The sequence below is a fragment of the Eriocheir sinensis genome, chromosome 68 (genome assembly GCF_024679095.1).
Source record: "Eriocheir sinensis breed Jianghai 21 chromosome 68, ASM2467909v1, whole genome shotgun sequence".
Lineage (NCBI taxonomy): Eukaryota > Metazoa > Arthropoda > Malacostraca > Decapoda > Varunidae > Eriocheir > Eriocheir sinensis.
The window spans coordinates 3,794,561-3,813,418 of NC_066576.1; the positions used below are offsets into that span (position 1 = coordinate 3,794,561).

The window sequence follows — 18,858 nt, forward strand, 5'->3', positions numbered from 1 at the left end:
TGTCTTACAGAAAACCAGAGAGACATGACATAAGAGGTTTCCATATAGCCTTTAGCAACACAGAAAACCAGAGAGACATGACATAAGAGGTTTCCATATAGCCTTCAGTGACTTACAGAAAACCAGACAGACATGACAAGGTTTCCATATAGCCTTCAGTGTCTTACAGAAAACCAGAGAGACATGACATAAGAGGTTTCCATATAGCCTTTAGCAACACAGAAAACCAGAGAGACATGACATAAGAGGTTTCCATATAGCCTTCAGTGACTTACAGAAAACCAGACAGACATGACAAGGTTTCCATATAGCCTTCAGTGTCTTACAGAAAACCAGAGAGACATGACATAAGAGGTTTCCATATAGCCTTTAGCAACACAGAAAACCAGAGAGACATGACATAAGAGGTTTCCATATAGCCTTCAGTGACTTACAGAAAACCAGACAGACATGACAAGGTTTCCATATAGCCTTTAGCAACACAGAAAACCAGAGAGACATGACATAAGAGGTTTTCGCATAGCCTTCAGTGACTTACAGAAAACCATAGAGACATGACAAGGTTTCCATATAGCCTTTAGCAACACAGAAAACCAGACAGACATAAGAGGTTTTCGTATAGCCTTCAGTGACTTACAGAAAACCAGAGAGACATGACGAGAGGTTCCATCTAGCCCTTAGTGCCTTACAGACAACCAGACTTGGGGTGTTGTCTTGTTAGGGCACCCAGGAAGCCACTGTGCCGGGCTGTGTTGCTGCCCTTCACGTTACAAGCCTAACAGTAGTAGAAGTCTTTTGAGGTTTGTACAAGTTATGGGAGAACATGACACACATTATCTGGCCTTGCTGCCAACACCCATCTGGCTACAGGGAGGGAGGGAGGGAGGGGGAGCTGGCCTAACCCACACCTAGGATTGACTAGAGTAACAAGCTATTAAACATTGCACCATTTATCCCCAATGCCCCGCCAGAAGACACAACTCAAGGCACAAAGCAATAAATGAAAACTGGTACCAAGGCCCTTTCATCACAGTGTACGGGGCGCCCTAATGTGTCGTGCGTCGCCAGCGAGGAATCATAACGAAGCAGAGGAGATGAGGCAGCGGGGAAACAAGGAGGAGGAAGAGAGGAAGCAGCCTAACCTAGCCCGCACTGTTGTTACACTGAAGCTAAACTCTGGCTACACCGCCCTAGGAGCAGACGAGGACGAGGGCGCCGGTAACGCAGTCGGGGAAGAGCCAGAACATGAACGGTGCCGATGTGTTGAAGGACTTACGTAATACCAGTCATACCACAACCGGCCTCTTGCAGACTCCTTATGTTATGCCTCACACAGATATTCCTGGTAGCATTTCCCGCCCATAGACTATTGCGCCAGAACATGAACTGTGGTGATGTGTCTAAAAGTTCTCATAATACCACACCTCACGCCTCACACAGATATTCCCGGTAGCATATCCCACCCTTAACGCCCATAAACTATTGTGTCAGAACATGAATGGCACTGATGTGTCTGAAGATTCTCATAACACCACACCTCACACAGACATTCCCAGTAGCATTTCCAACCCTTAACGTCCATAAACTATTGCGTCAGAACATGAACTGTGCTAATGTGTCTAAAAGTTCTCATAATACCACACCTCACGCCTCACACAGATATTCCCGGTAGCATATCCCACCCTGAACGCCCATAAACTGTGATGACGTGTCTAAGAGTTCCCATAATACCACACCTCACACAGACATTCCTGGTAGCACATCCCACCAGCGATGCCAAACTGTCGTACTCTGAACATTGCATTATATTTAGGCTCCAAGTCTGTCGTAACCACACAAATAACGGTAGAAAATTAAAGTTAGCCCTAAAACTGTAAAATATTGATGGGTTTCGTTTTTGCTAGTTATCGGCCAGAAACTACGGGAATGCAATGCGCTGAGTACGATAATTTGCAACGCTGTACCCAACCCTTAACCCCCATAGAGTATCGGCTCGGGGGAATGTAAGATATTTTTAATTACAGTGGCGTTCGTCCGACTGTGTTACCGAAGCCCTCGTATTTTCAATGAGCAGAGACGAGCCCCGGTTACCTAGCTAAGATTTTCATTATTGTCTTGTTCATCAAGTATTTTGTACCACATTGAAAACTTACCTAACGTACCATCCATCCTACAGGTGTGTCCATTCTTCAACGCTATCCGAAGCTTGATTCAGTCTTACCTTAGTCGTGTTAGGAAAGATCGGCTGAACCAAGAGGATGTGTCTTTGGAGCCTAGTATTGAGATAGCTTGTTCTGGGTATTGAGCGGGATGTCGATTTATCCGAGGTAAATGACGTGAAGGTTCGGGATATTTTTCCAATTTCCTGCACGGACTAAAACTCATTGTAAACAGCCGTGTGTGTGTGTGTGTGTGTGTGTGTGTGTGTGTGTGTGTGTTAGCTTGGTTCAGTCTAGCCTAGCGTGAGCCGTTGCAAACCACACCTTGATATGTATACTTGTGGGTGACTCTAAAACTTTGAAGTGTTACCATTGAGAGTTTGCAGCGGTCAAAACACAATGAAAGTGAACCTATTCCCCATGGTTTCGAGGGCAGCCACCTGCAGAATCCTTATGCACTGTCGGCGAGTAGTCAATCTGCTCGGTCCTTGATGGTGAAGCACATGATGTGGAAGTGTTCGCACATCTGGCGTACCTGGAACAACACAAGAGGCATGGGGTGAGTGGGAGGTGTGTTAGACATCTTCTACGCATCCCTACAGTCATTAGAGTTACTGCTAAAACCTGTTCTTTATTTGTTTTTAACCCCTTGACTGTGAATTTCCTACCAGAAGACATCACCAAGCTACAGGAGTGGAACAAAAAGTGGCTGCTACAATTCAATGAAGAAAAATGTTAAGTCCTGCACCTTGGGACCAATACCACATGGGAAACACTCCACTATCCACCACAGAGGCAGAGAAAGACCTGGGAGTGTATGTTACCAGGCTACCAGTGAAGGGATATCCAGCACACCAATACCACATGGGAAACACTCCACTATCCACCACAGAGGCAGAGAAAGACCTGGGAGTGTATGTTACCAGGCTACCAGTGAAGGGATATCCAGCACACCAATACCACATGGGAAACACTCCACTATCTACCACAGAGGCAGAGAAAGACCTGGGACTATATGTTACCAGGCTACCAGTGAAGGGATATCCAGCACACCAATACCACATGGGAAACACTCCACTATCCACCACAGAGACAGAGAAAGACATGGGAATATATGTTACCAGGCTACCAGTGAAGGGATATCTAGCACACCAATACCACATGGGAAACACTCCACTATCCACCACAGAGGCAGAGAAAGACCTGGGAGTGTATGTTACCAGGCTACCAGTGAAGGGATATCCAGCATACCAATACCACATGGGAAACACTCCACTATCCACCACAGAGGCAGAGAAAGACATGGGAGTGTATGTTACCAGGCTACCAGTGAAGGGATATCCAGCACCAATACCACATGGGAAACACTCCACTATCCACCACAGAGGCAGAGAAAGACATGGGAGTGTATGTTACCAGGCTACCAGTGAAGGGATATCCAGCACACCAATACCACATGGGAAACACTCCACTATCCACCACAGAGACAGAGAAAGACATGGGAATATATGTTACCAGGCTACCAGTGAAGGGATATCTAGCACACCAATACCACATGGGAAACACTCCACTATCCACCACAGAGGCAGAGAAAGACATGGGAATGTATGTTACCAGGCTACCAGTGAAGGGATATCCAGCACACCAATACCACATGGGAAACACTCCACTATCCACCACAGAGGCAGAGAAAGACCTGGGAGTGTATGTTACCAGGCTACCAATGAAGGGATATCCAGCATACCAATACCACATGGGAAACACTCCACTATCCACCACAGAGGCAGAGAAAGACATGGGAGTGTATGTTACCAGGCTACCAGTGAAGGGATATCCAGCACACCAATACCACATGGGAAACACTCCACTATCCACCACAGAGGCAGAGAAAGACATGGGAGTGTATGTTACCAGGCTACCAGTGAAGGGATATCCAGCACACCAATACCACATGGGAAACACTCCACTATCCACCACAGAGGCAGAGAAAGACAGTGGAGTGTATGTTACCAGGCTACCAGTGAAGGGATATCCAGCACACCAATACCACATGGGAAACACTCCACTATCCACCACAGAGGCAGAGAAAGACCTGGGAGTGTATGTTACCAGGCTACCAGTGAAGGGATATCCAGCACACCAATACCACATGGGAAACACTCCACTATCCACCACAGAGGCAGAGAAAGACATGGGAGTGTATGTTACCAGGCTACCAGTGAAGGGATATCCAGCACACCAATACCACATGGGAAACACTCCACTATCCACCACAGAGGCAGAGAAAGACATGGGAGTGTATGTTACCAGGCTACCAGTGAAGGGATATCCAGCACACCAATACCACATGGGAAACACTCCACTATCCACCACAGAGGCAGAGAAAGACATGGGAGTGTATGTTACCAGGCTACCAGTGAAAGCCAAATCCGTTCCAATCGCAGCAGATGAGTTAAACAGAAGGCTTAGGGCATGTGATAGCCTCTGATCAATTAAAGTGAATTTGTCGAACACTTACCACACAGACCCCATAGTGTATGTGCGCCACAGTGGCCACGGCGCTCATGATGACAAGCGTGGCGATCTCCAGGCTGGGGAACACCACCACGATGACCAGACAGAAAGCCAGCGGGAAGAGGAGCCAGTTGAGAAACTCGCATTGGGTGTTGCTCATCTGGGACACGATCAGACGACACTGGAACAGGACAGAAGGGAAAAGTTGGAAAGTTTCGTTTAGTCGGCGCAATATCTGTGGTCATATGCCGGAGAGAGACAGGAGGGGGAAGGAATTATAGAAGGGAAAAGTTGGAAAGTTTCGTTTAGTCGGTGCAATATCTGTGGTCATATGCCAGAGAGAGACAGGAGGGGGAAGGAATTATAGAAGGGAAAAGTTGGAAAGTTTCGTTTAGTCGGCGCAATATCTGTGGTCATATGCCGGAGAGAGACAGGAGGGGGAAGGAATTATAGAAGGGAAAAGTTGGAAAGTTTTGTTTTGTCGGTGCAATATCTGTGGTCATATGCCGGAGAGAGACAGGAGGGGGAAGGAATTATAGAAGGGAACAGATCTCAGGAGACAGGATACAACCCCCGATTAATACCTGGTACCCAAACACTGCTGGGTGGACAGGGGAGTAGGGTATCAGAAAAGCTGGATGGCAGGGAACAGATGTCAGTTAGCAAGAAAATAGTTACCAAGATCAATAAACGAGAAAACAATCAGTTCTATCTGTCTTGCCCCGAGAGCTTATTTTACTCTTTTTCCTCTATTTTCCTTCACAACGTCTGCGTGTATCAAAACAACACACGAGAAATTCATCAAGACCAGGAGAGGGTATTCGCCGGCTCGGGATTTAACCCACAACCAGCGTGACGAGAGAGCCACTCCCTACTGTGTCAGCCAAAGAGGTATCCCCCTGGCTAAGTGGGTTATGGGAGGCTCGTTCACCAGGCATAGTCGCTGCACTACATATCAATCTCTCCGTAAGAACTCTTCCAACTTTTCGTGGTGCAGGAAAGTGTGATCTAAGCATTACCCTGGTGGCAGTGCAGTGAGATGTGCGTGCCTCCCAGCGGTCAGTATTAAACCATCTCTATGTTAACATCTTGACTGCAGATTGGTTAACTCTTGCATTAGAGAGTTGGACAGCACAGACATGAGCTTGAATAGGAAGTTATGTGCATTGAGGCCACAGAAGGGGTGGAAGAATGCAGTTAGCAGGTTAACCCCTTGACTGTGGATTTCCTACCAGAAGACATCACCAAGCTACAGGAATGGAGCAAAAAGTGGCTGCTACAATTCAATGAAGAAAAATGTAAAGTCCTGCACCTTGGGAGGGGATATCCAGCACACCAATACCACATGGGAAACACTCCACTATCCACCACAGAGGCAGAGAAAGACCTGGGACTATATGTTACCAGGCTACCAGTGAAAGCCAAATCCATGCCAATCGCAGCGGATGGGTTAAGAGCGGTGACCCAGGGAGCAATCTCATCAATCCCAACCCTTTCTATTACTATGAGGACCCTCGTGAAGATAAACACAGCATCCCTATCAACCCTTCATGCTCGGCAATACCCACATTAACGTTGGCAAAAATGGTGCCGATCATGAAGAAGTACATCCTGGGGTTCTCGTTGATGATGTCTGAGCCCGACTGGTAGACCCACACAGTGCCCAGGAAAAAGAACACCAGTGGGTTGACCAGCGGACGCATGGCAGCCCAGAAGCCCAGCATCTTGCCCGACTTGTCCCTGTACGACCTGAAAGAAAAAGGAAAGTTTGGTTTAGTCGGCGCAACATCTGTGGTCATATGCCGGAGAGACAGAAGGGGAAGGAATTATAGGAGAAAGGAACAGACCCCAGGAGACGGGACACAACCCCCGATTAATACCTGGTACCCATTCAATGCTGCTGTGCGACCTGGAACAACGCACCACAACATTAACCTGGTAGCAGCGATGGGCCAAATTTGTGGCTTTACCGTGTAGCAGCGACGGGCCAAATTTGTGGCTTTACCGTGTAGCAGCGATGGGCCAAATTTGTGGCTTTACCGTGTAGCAGCGACGGGCCAAATTTGTGGCTTTACCGTGTAGCAGCGACGGGCCAAATTTGTGGCTTTACCGTGTAGCAGCGACGGGCCAAATTTGTGGCTTTACCGTGTAGCAGCGACGCCAAATTTGTGGCTTTACCGTGTAGCAGCGACGGCCAAATTTGTGGCTTTACCGTAGCAGCGATGGGCCAAATTTGTGGCTTTACCGTAGCAGCGACGTAATAAATTTGCGGCTTTACCGTGTAGCAGCGACGCGCCACATTTGTGGCTTTACCGTGTACCAGCGATGGGCCAAATTTGTGGCTTTACCGTGTACCAGCGATGGGCCAAATTTGTGGCTTTACCGTGTAGCAGCGACGGGCCAAAATAGAGGCTTTACCGTGTAAGCGACGGGCCAAATTTGTGGTTTTACCGTAGCAGCGACGGCCAAATTTGTGGCTTTACCGTGTAGCAGCGACGTAAAATTTGTGGCTTTACCGTGTAGCAGCGACGGGCCAAATTTGTGGCTTTACCGTAGCAGCGACGGGCCAAATTTGTGGCTTTACCGTAGCAGCGACGGGCCAAATTTGTGGCTTTACCGTGTAGCAGCGACGGGCCAAATTTGTGGCTTTACCGTGTAGCAGCGACGGGCCAAATTTGTGGCTTTACCGTGTAGCAGCGACGGGCCAAATTTGTGGCTTTACCGTGTAGCAGCGACGGGCCAAATTTGTGGCTTTACCGTGTAGCAGCGACGGGCCAAATTTGTGGCTTTACCGTGTAGCAGCGACGGGCCAAATTTGTGGCTTTACCGTGTAGCAGCGACAGGCCAAATTTGTGCCATGATATAAACCCCCCAAAATAGATGATGCATAAACCGATCACAAATGCTTTGATATATATAATGAAATGCTTTGTGTGAGTGATGATTTTTTCTCATTTTTCTCGCTTAGAGGGACCATTAAGAAACATGATCCCTGCTGCTACCGGGTTAAAGCCAAATTGGATAATAAGCGTTATGGAGATGGGACAGCACGAGCCTAGTACAGCTCTTTTCCTGTATTTCACAACTAGGTAAACACACACACACACAACTAGGTAAATACACACACACACACACACACACACACACACACACACACACACACACACACACACACAACTAGGTAAATACACACACACACACACACACACACAACTAGGTAAATACACACACACACACACACACAACTAGGTAAATACACACACACACACACACACACACACACACACACACACACACACACACAACTAGGTAAATACACACACACACACACACACACACACACACACACACACACAACTAGGTAAATACACACACACACACACACACACACACAAAGGAAAGTAAGAAAATCAAACCATGTCCTTAAAAGCTTATCATTAAGAAACAGGAATTGTAGATGATAATATAAGAGACAAGAGATCTCAGAGAACGCTTGGCCGAAAACCTTGCCATCCACACACTCACTTGTATATGTTCCAGAAGGACATGGGGAGCGAGGTGCCCAGCGAGCCGGCGTACATCATGATCTCGAACATGACGCCGGAGGACAGCCCGCTCACGACCTCGAACTTCCAGATGTGTGCGCCGCAGACCCCGGTGACCAGATAGATTACGAAGATCATCTGCGGACACACACACACACACACATTATTATTATGAATATTATTATTATCATGATTATTAATATTATCTTTACTATGATTATTGCTGCTATTGTTATTTCTATTTTCCTTTTTATTTTCAATCATACTACTTTGTTCATTGTCTCATTCATTTCATTTCATCTTCCGCTGATGTATATTTTCAGCTGTAAGGCCGCCTGGTACTTCATGCCATAAACCGTTTATTATTATTATTATTATTATTATTACACAATTGGGTTAGACACATTGGCCAATATTACAAGACATTTTTGCTTCTCACATCAACTATCTCTAGAGGTCAAAGAGGGGATCAACTGGGTTCTAATGAGTGTTTCCTTAGGTCCACGGTACAGAAGAAGGGTCAAACTACCACCAGGGTCATAAAGCTACTCCTGAAAATGCCCTAAACTCCCACGAAAGCCTTGGCAAATATGTGAACTTTGGCGACGAAATGTTAAGTACCGTATTTGACGGCTTATAAAATGCACTCTTTTTCTAAACAAATGTCCCTGAAAATCACCCTGTGTCCTATAAGGTCAAGGTTCAGCTTTGAGTTACCTAAACAAATAAGCGGATGGCTGTACACCAAACCTGATGCTATGCTCCAGACACACTACATGTTTCCTTAGTAGACAGGGATCATTGAGGTAAGAGAGATCTTCGTAAAATTGTCAAAAAAAAAGAAAAGTAAGAAGCTCAGGCCATGACCTTACGAGCTTATAAAAATCACTCGGTTATCACATTTTGCATTAGGGAGTTGGGCAGCATGAGATTGAGGGTGTGGAAAATCTTATGGTACAGTGCTTGTCCAAAAAAAAGTAATGAATATCAGACCATGACCTTACGAGCTTATAAAAATCACTCGGTTATCACATTTTGCATTAGGGAGTTGGGCAGCATGAGATTGAGGGTGAGTGGAAAATCTTATGGAGCAGTGCTTGTCCAAAAAAAGTAAAGTAAGAATATCAGACCATGACCTTACGAGCTTATCATAAAACAACAACATCTGGTTATCACATAGTGGGAACGCTCTCCCCTCTATCACTCTATCAGCAGCGTAGGTCGGGATCGCTGATAGCTGAGATTGACGCAACACTGTCCAGTCATCACAGTGTTTTTATAAGGCACTGCCACCCACAATGGTTTTCTACCCACCTTTAACCCGGTAGCAGCGACGGGCCAAATTTGTGGCTTTACCGTGTAGCAGCGACAGGCCAAATTTGTGGCTTTACCGTGTAGCAGCGACAGGCCAAATTTGTGGCTTTACCGTGTAGCAGCGACGGGCCAAATTTGTGGCTTTACCGTGTAGCAGCGACGGGCCAAATTTGTGGCTTTACCGTGTAGCAGCGACGGGCCAAATTTGCGCCATGATATAACTCCCACAAATAGATGATACATAAACTGATCACAAATGCTTTGATATATATATAATGAAATGGTTTGTGTGAGTGATGATTTTTTCTCATTTTTCTCGCTTAGAGGGACCATTAAGAAACATGATCCCTGTTGCTACCGGGTTAAGGGCATCATCTATTTTTGGGGGTTTATATCATGGCAAAAATGTGGCCCGTCGCTGGTACACGGTGAAGCCACAAATTTGGCCCGTCGCTGCTACACGGTTAAGGGAACACTTCGGTCGCTAGCTACTTCTTCTCCTTAACTTTTTCTTTGTTTTCTCTCTTCTTTATTTTCTTCCATCCTTCTTTTCTTCTATTCCCTTCTCTCTTTGTTTCCTTCCCTCTGTCTTCCTCTCCTCCTTGACTCTTCCTAGATGCTGAGGAGTCACTATCTTCGGTCTTTATGCAGCATCTTCAGGGCTAGTTTAGAAGGCCAACTTTTACACGGATACTATGGGTCATACACATGCCCAATAGCTTTGTCCCTATATTAAGAAACTGCATTATTCAACAGTATACCAGGCTACCAGAGAAGGGATATCCAGTATACCAGTAGCACATGGGAAACACTCCACTATCCACCACAGAGCCAGAGAAATATCTGGGAGTGTATGTTACCAGGCTACCAGTGAAGGGATATCCAGCATACCAGTAACACATGGGAAACACTCCACTATCCACCACAGAGGCAGAGAAAGACCTGGGAGTGTATGTTACCAGGCTACCAGTGAAGGGATATCCAGCACACCAATACCACATGGGAAACACTGCACTATCCACCACAGAGGCAGAGAAAGACCTGGGAGTGTATGTTACCAGGCTACCAGTGAAGGGATATCCAGCATACCAATACCACATGGGAAACACTCCACTATCCACCACAGAGGCAGAGAAAGAGCTGGGAGTGTATGTTACCAGGCTACCAGTGAAGGGATATCCAGCACACCAATACCACATGGGAAACACTCCACTATCCACCACAGAGGCAGAGAAAGAGCTGGGAGTGTATGTTACCAGGCTACCAGTGAAGGGATATCCAGCACACCAATACCACATGGGAAACACTCCACTATCCACCACAGAGGCAGAGAAAGAGCTGGGAGTGTATGTTACCAGGCTACCAGTGAAGGGATATCCAGCATACCAATACCACATGGGAAACACTGCACTATCCACCACAGAGGCAGAGAAAGACCTGGGAGTGTATGTTACCAGGCTACCAGTGAAGGGATATCCAGCACACCAATACCACATGGGAAACACTCCACTATCCACCACAGAGGCAGAGAAAGACCTGGGAGTATATGTTACCAGGCTACCAGTGAAGGGATATCCAGCATACCAATACCACATGGGAAACACTCCACTATCCACCACAGAGGCAGAGAAAGACCTGGGAGTGTATGTTACCAGGCTACCAGTGAAGGGATATCCAGCACACCAATACCACATGGGAAACACTCCACTATCCACCACAGAGGCAGAGAAAGACCTGGGAGTGTATGTTACCAGGCTACCAGTGAAGGGATATCCAGCACACCAATACCACATGGGAAACACTCCACTATCCACCACAGAGGCAGAGAAAGACCTGGGAGTGTATGTTACCAGGCTACCAGTGAAGGGATATCCAGCACACCAATACCACATGGGAAACACTCCACTATCCACCACAGAGGCAGAGAAAGACCTGGGAGTGTATGTTACCAGGCTACCAGTGAAGGGATATCCAGCACACCAATACCACATGGGAAACACTCCACTATCCACCACAGAGGCAGAGAAAGACCTGGGAGTGTAAGTTACCAGGCTACCAGTGAAGGCAATATCCGTGGCAATCGCAGCGGACGGGTTATTAATACTAAGCAAAGCATAGTGTGTACGTACTATCTGGGAGAGGTCGTAGCCCCATGGGAGGAACAGGATCTTGGTGAGGTATTTCTCCCAGTGCGACGTGTAGAAACAGGTGATGACATTCCACAAGACAAAGTAGAACCTGAGCGGAGTAATACTGTAGTCCACACGGCCGAACACGGACCAGAGGCAGGCGGGGATGAAGAAGGTGGTCCACGAGTCCAGCCCATGGTCGAACAGCTCCCCCAGCGGACTGCTTGTGCCTGTCCGCCGAGCCTGCTTGCCGTCAATGCCGTCTATGGAGTAGGTAAAATCAGTAACAGGTTAACAATGCCGTATTTTAAGACACTTTCGTTTCTCACATCAACCATCTCTATAGGTCAAAGAGGGGGTCAATTGGGTTCTAATGCATGTTTCTTTAGGTTCATGGTACAGAGGAAGGGTCAAACTACCATCAAGGTCATAAAACTACTCCTGGAAATGCTCGAAACTCCTACAAAAGCCTTGTCAAATACGTGTTTCTTAGGTTCATGGTACAGAAGAAGGCTCGAACTACCATCAAGGTCATAAAACTACTCCTGGAAATGCTCGAAACTCCTACGAAAGCCTTGTCAAATACGTGTTTCTTAGGTTCATGGTACAGAGGAAGGGTCAAACAACCACCAGGGTCATAAAACTACCCCCGGAAATGCCCCCAGTGTTTCTTTAGGTTCATGGTACAGAGGAAGGGTCAAACTACCACTAGGGTCATAAAACTACCCCTGGAAATGCCCACAGTGTTTCTTTAGGTTCATGGTACAGAGGAAGGGTCAAACTACCACTAGGGTCATAAAACTACCCCTGGAAATGCCCACAGTGTTTCTTTAGGTTCACGGTACAGAGGAAGGGTCAAACTACCACTAGGGTCATAAAACTTGCCCTAGAAATGCCCACAGTGTTTCTTTAGGTTCATGGTACAGAGGAAGGGTCAAACTACCACTAGGGTCATAAAACTACCCCTGGAAATGCCCACAGTGTTTCTTTAGGTTCATGGTACAGAGGAAGGGTCAAACTACCACTAGGGTCATAAAACTACCCCTGGAAATGCCCACAGTGTTTCTTTAGGTTCATGGTACAGAGGAAGGGTCAAACTACCACTAGGGTCATAAAACTACCCCTGGAAGTGCCCACAACTCCTACGAAAGCCTTGTCAAATAGGTGTTGTCAAATGCTTCCACTTCTCATATAAGTATTTCCAAAGGTCAAAGAGGAAATTAGTCAGGTTCTATTGCATGTTTCTTTAGGTTGACAGTACACAGCCTTGCTTACCTAACGTGTGCGCCATGAAGTGGTTGAAGGCGCAGGCCAGCCACACCCAGTTAGGGATGGGCGGGTACTTGTCCCCCGGCGGGTCATCGCTCGACGCATAGTAACTGTAGTCGTAGAAGGCCAGCAAGACAAAGTTGCCCACCGTGAACAGAAAGCCAACAAAGGTCAGCACATTGGGGGCCACCCAGCGCGGGCAGATCTGTCCAGGGAGACACACAAAGGGATGCTTAGGCTGAGTGTGATGTTAACCCCTTGACTGTGGATTTCCTACCAGAAGACATCACCAAGCTACAGGAAAGGAACAAAAAGTGGCTGCTACAATTCAGTGAAGAAAAATGTTAAGTCCTGCACCTTGGGAGGGGATATCCAGCACACCAATACCACATGGGAAACACTCCACTATCCACCACAGAGGCAGAGAAAGACCTGGGAGTGTATGTTACCAGGCTACCAGTGAAGGGATATCCAGCACACCAATACCACATGGGAAACACTGCACTATCCATCACAGGGGCAGAGAAAGACCTGGGAGTGTATGTTACCAGGCTACCAGTGAAGGGATATCCAGCACACCAATACCACATGGGAAACACTGCACTATCCATCACAGGGGCAGAGAAAGACCTGGGAGTGTATGTTACCAGGCTACCAGTGAAGGGATATCCAGCACACCAATACCACATGGGAAACACTCCACTATCCACCACAGAGGCAGAGAAAGACCTGGGACTATATGTTACCAGGCTACCAGTGAAGGGATATCCAGCACACCAATACCACATGGGAAACACTGCACTATCCACCACAGAGGCAGAGAAAGACCTGGGACTATATGTTACCAGGCTACCAGTGAAGGGATATCCAGCACACCAATACCACATGGGAAACACTCCACTATCCACCACAGAGGCAGAGAAAGACCTGGGAGTGTATGTTACCAGGCTACCAGTGAAGGGATATCCAGCACACCAATATCACATGGGAAACACTCCACTATCCACCACAGAGGCAGAGAAAGACCTGAGAGTACATGTTACCAGGCTACCAGTGAAGGGATATCCAGCATACCAATACCACATGGGAAACACCTCACTATCCACCACAGGGGCAGAGAAAGACCTGGGAGTGTATGTTACCAGGCTACCAGTGAAGGCGAAATCCGTGCCAATCGTAGCGGATGGGTTAAGCAGAAGAATACTCCATTTCAGCCACATGTAAATTGTGATATAACCAACAACACACACACACACACACACACACACACAGACCAAGGGAAGTAGAGAGGATTCAGAGAGTAGCAACAAAACTGCTTCCATGACTAAGAGATTTAACACACGAAAGACTGAAGCAGTTGAACCTACCCATACTGGAACAGAGGAGGGAGAGAGGAGCTCTGACAGCGGTATACAGGGCACAGTTATCAGATTGTCGTACTCAGAGCATAGCATTTCCCTGTTTCTGACGCCTAACTATTGCCAAGAAACATCGGAATCTAACTCTTTTTACGATAACTATAAATGAGTTTCGTTACTGGAGCCCAGAAGACAGTTTGGGGTAGGAAGTCGGGAAATATAATCAGCTGAGTACAACAGTCTGGCAATGTTGATATAGGGTACAGAGTGGGATGGAGAGAGAGGACAAAGATCTAGTAATGTGGGATACAAGAGAATCAAGCTCACACACACACACACACACACACACACACACACACACACACACACACACACCAAAAATTGACCTCTCTTTCGGCCACCTCTTTTGATTTTTTTTTTAGGAGCAGCGAGTAGCGGGCTTTTTTTATTATTGTTTCCTTTTTTGTGCCCTTGAGCTGTCTCCTTTGTCGTAAAAAAACAAGACAAAAAAAACATACATTAGGAGGTAGATCTACTGGGGAAAACACATATATACTTTGGTGGGTTACTACAGAACATTAGCGGGTCGCATTAATACATAGCATTTTAGGGAGGGCAAGACAAAATTACCCCCAATGTATATTTCTTGACTGACTGCTGGATAAAAAATGTACACTGAATCCTGCAACAAACTCCAGAGAACTTCAATACGTTTCCGCTCACCTTGACCAAAGCGTTCCAGAGAGGGTGTATGACATAGTTGCTGAGTGGACTGTTGGATAAATTTGTACATAGTTGCTGAATGACTGCTGGATGAAAATGTACACTGAATCCTGCAACAAACTCCTGAGAACTTCAATACGTTTCCGCTCACCTTGACCACAGCGTTCCAGAAAGGGTGTATGACATAGTTGCTGATTGACTGTTGGAGAAAATTGTACATAGTTGCTGAATGACTGCTGGATAAAAAATGTACACTGAATCCTGCAACAAACTCCAGAGAACTTCAATACATTTCCGCTCACCTTGACCAAAGCGTTCCAGAAAGGGTGCATAACATAGTTGCTGAGTGGACTGTTGGATAAAATTGTACATAGTTGCTGAATGACTGCTGGATGAAAATGTACACTGAATCCCGTAACTCCTGAGAACTTCAATACGTTTCCGCTCACCTTGACCAAAGCGTTCCAGAAAGGGTGTATGACATAATTGCTGAGTGGACTGTTGGATAAAATTGTACATAGTTGCTGAATGACTGCTGGATAAAAAATGTACACTGAATCCTGCAACAAACTCCTGAGAACTTCAATACGTTTCCGCTCACCTTGACCAAAGCGTTCCAGAAAGGGTGTATGACATAGTTGCTGAGTGGACTGTTGGATAAATTTGTACATAGTTGCTGAATGACTGCTGGATAAAAATGTACACTGAATCCCGTAACTCCTGAGAACTTCAATACGTTTCCGCTCACCTTGACCACAGCGTTCCAGAAAGGGTGCATAACATAGTTGCTGAGTGGACTGGTGTCTTGGGCGCTGTACTGTGGGACAAGAGAGAGAGAGGCGTTATCTTAAAGCTCATCGAGACATACATCTGTGATGATTCTCTTATCATAACCCAACACCACCACATCCACTATACCTAACCCTCATCACCACCTCCACCACACCTCCCATCATCACCACCACCACCACACCCACTATACCTAACCCTCATCACCACCACCACCACACCTCCCATCATCACCACCACCACCACACCCATCATCACCACCACCACACCTCCCATCATCACCACCACCACCACATCCACTATACCTAACCCTCATCACCACCACCACCACACCTCCCATCATCACCACCACCACCACACCCATCATCACCACCACCACACCTCCCATCATCACCACCACCACCACACCTCCCATCATCACCACCACCACCACACCCATCATCACCACCACCACACCCACTATACCTAACCCTCATCACCACCACCACTACACCTCCCATCATCACCACCACCACCACACCCATCATCACCACCACCACCACACCCATCACCATCACCACCACACTCACTATACCTAACCCTCATCACCACCACCACCACACCTCCCATCATCACCACCACCACCACCTCGTCACCTCCCCACCACCACCACCTTCAGTACCACAACACCACCACCACCACCACCTCGTCACCTCCCCACCACTACCACCTTCAGTACCACAACACCACCACCACCACCACCTCGTCACCTCCCCACCACTACCACCTTCAGTACCACAACACCACCACCACCACCTTCAGTACCACAACACCACCACCACCACCACCTCGTCACCTCCCCACCACTACCACCTTCAGTACCACAACACCACCACCACCACCACCTCGTCACCTCCCCACCACTACCACCTTCAGTACCACAACACCACCTTCAACACCACCACCACCACCTTCAGTACCACAACACCACCACCACCACCACCACCACCTCGTCACCTCCCCACCACCACCACCACCACCTACCGACCCACAACACCACCACCACCCCCCCCCCGTCACCTCCCCACCACCACCACCACCTTCAGTACCACAACACCACCACCACCACCACCTCACCACCTCCCCACCACCACCACCACCACCTTCAGTACCACAACACCACCACCACCACCTCCACCCCACCACCACCACCACCTTCAGTACCACAACACCACCACCACCACCACCTCGTCACCTCCCCACCACCACCACCACCACCTTCAGTACCACAACACCACCACCACCACCACCTCGTCACCTCCCCACCACCACCACCACCACCTTCAGTACCACAACACCACCACCACCACCACCACCACCTCGTCACCTCCCAACCACCACCACCTTCAGTACCACAACACCACCACCACCACCACCTCGTCACCTCCCCACCACTACCACCTTCAGTACCACAACACCACCACCACCACCTCGTCACCTCATCACCACTACCACCTTCAGTACCACAACACCACCACCACCACCTCGTCACCTCCCCACCACTACCACCTTCAGTACCACAACACCACCACCACCACCACCTCGTCACCTCCCCACCACCACCACCTCGTCACCTCCCAACCACCACTACCACCTTCAGTACCACAACACCACCACTACCTCGTCACCTCCCCACCACCACCTTCAGTACCACAACACCACCACCACCACTACCTCGTCACCTCCCCACCACCACCACCTCGTCACCTCCCCACCACTACCACCTTCAGTACCACAACACCACCACTACCTCGTCACCTCCCCACCACCACCACCTTCAGTACCACAACACCACCACCACCACCTTCAGAACCACAACACCACCGTCAACACCACCACCACCACACCCAACACCGCTCCCTCGCCACCACCGCCACGCCTCCCACCTTGTAATTCTCGAAGCCCAGCAGGTGCTCCGCCGTCAGGTACTTCTTGGCCGCCATGGCGTGAGTCTGCGGCCGCCGGGACACACACACTCGGGGATATATTTATTAAGAGGTCAACACGCCCGCCGCATGACTCCCTGCTGCCTGCCTGCCTGCCTCCTCCTCCTTGCCCTGCCTCACTCTCACTCCCGCTTTGCTCTCCAGATCAGGTTCAAGCTCAGTTCTGCTTTTCCAACGGCGCTTCTGTCACTACTTTCCTCTTCCCTCGTTCCTTCATTTCTTTTTCGGTGTTCATTTCTTTTTATAGTGTTTTAAGAGACGGTTTTAATTATGTATTTCTTTTTGTAGTGTTTTAGTAAATCTTTCTCTTTCGAATCTATGTAAACCTATCTCTCTCTCTCTCTAGTCTGGACCATAAAGTCTGTGTGGTCTGATTTTCTATGTAATTCTATGTAATTTTTTTTTTCTCTCTCTCTCTCTCTCTCTCTCTCTCTCTCTCTCTCTCTCTCTCTCTCTCTCTCTCTCTCTCTCTCTCTCTCTCTCTCTCTCTCTCTCTCTCTCTCTCTCTCTCTCTCTCTCTCTCCTGTTCCTTTAATTCCTCTCCAATGGCTACTATTATTATATTTCTATTTATATTCCTACCCTCGCTAGCCTCTATCCCTATATTAAATTCCCTGCTATAGTAATTCCTATCCCTGGCCTACATACATATCCCTTCCTTAATAATATGTAGCCTACTCCTACCCTCGCTGGCCCCTATCCCTTCCCTCCCTCCCTGATCCTTCCTTTCTATAGCCCCGGCTGCCGCGCTGACCTACATATCCTTATGATCTAACACTCGCTGCATCACGCCATCTGGGCCTCGTGAAGATTAGGGACATCTCGGTGTGACCTGCGAACCCTTGCTAGTGTGTGTGCGTGTTTGTGTGTTGACGGGATAGAGAGACGGGGAGATTGACATAGATGGACAGACAGAGATAGATATATAGATGGTCGTGTGTGTGTGTGTGTGTGTGTGTGTGTTGACGGGATAGAGAGACGGGGAGATTGACATAGATGGACAGACAGAGATAGATATATAGATGGTCGTGTGTGTGTGTGTGTGTGTGTGTGTTGACGGGATAGAGAGACGG

General features: G+C 47.8%; 1 protein-coding gene and 1 long non-coding RNA gene across 55 annotated transcripts in view; one reads left to right on the top strand and one right to left on the bottom strand.

Annotated features, from left to right (window-relative positions):
- LOC126988143 (uncharacterized) overlaps positions 1-1,558 on the top strand; it is a 12,717-nt gene extending 11,159 nt beyond the window's left edge. For 34 of the 50 annotated variants that reach the window (XR_007741591.1, XR_007741588.1, XR_007741589.1 and 31 more), the window contains one exon: positions 611-1,558. This is a non-coding gene — a long non-coding RNA (uncharacterized LOC126988143). Of the gene's footprint in view, positions 1-36; positions 90-195; positions 249-354; positions 512-562 lie in introns of all 50 variants that reach the window. The other 16 variants (XR_007741551.1, XR_007741564.1, XR_007741548.1 and 13 more) reach the window with 6 other exon arrangements.
- Positions 1-17,924, bottom strand: part of LOC126988142 (ethanolaminephosphotransferase 1-like) — a 25,484-nt gene extending 7,560 nt beyond the window's left edge. The window contains exons 1-9 of one of the 5 annotated variants that reach the window (XR_007741542.1): positions 17,726-17,924; positions 15,760-15,828; positions 12,937-13,135; positions 11,662-11,924; positions 8,199-8,356; positions 6,242-6,422; positions 4,678-4,854; positions 1,737-2,694; positions 886-1,643 (exon numbers count right to left, since the gene is read on the bottom strand). Coding sequence is in view for 2 of the 5 variants with exons in the window: in XM_050845982.1 (XP_050701939.1) it covers positions 2,632-2,694; positions 4,678-4,854; positions 6,242-6,422; positions 8,199-8,356; positions 11,662-11,924; positions 12,937-13,135; positions 15,760-15,828; positions 17,726-17,782 (1,167 nt within the window). In the remaining 3 variants the exon portion in view is untranslated. Of the gene's footprint in view, positions 1-885; positions 2,695-4,677; positions 4,855-6,241; positions 6,423-8,198; positions 8,357-11,661; positions 11,925-12,936; positions 13,136-15,759; positions 15,829-17,725 lie in introns of those variants that run through there. The other 4 variants (XR_007741545.1, XR_007741543.1, XM_050845982.1 and 1 more) reach the window with 4 other exon arrangements.
- Between the last annotated feature and the right edge of the window lie 934 nt (positions 17,925-18,858).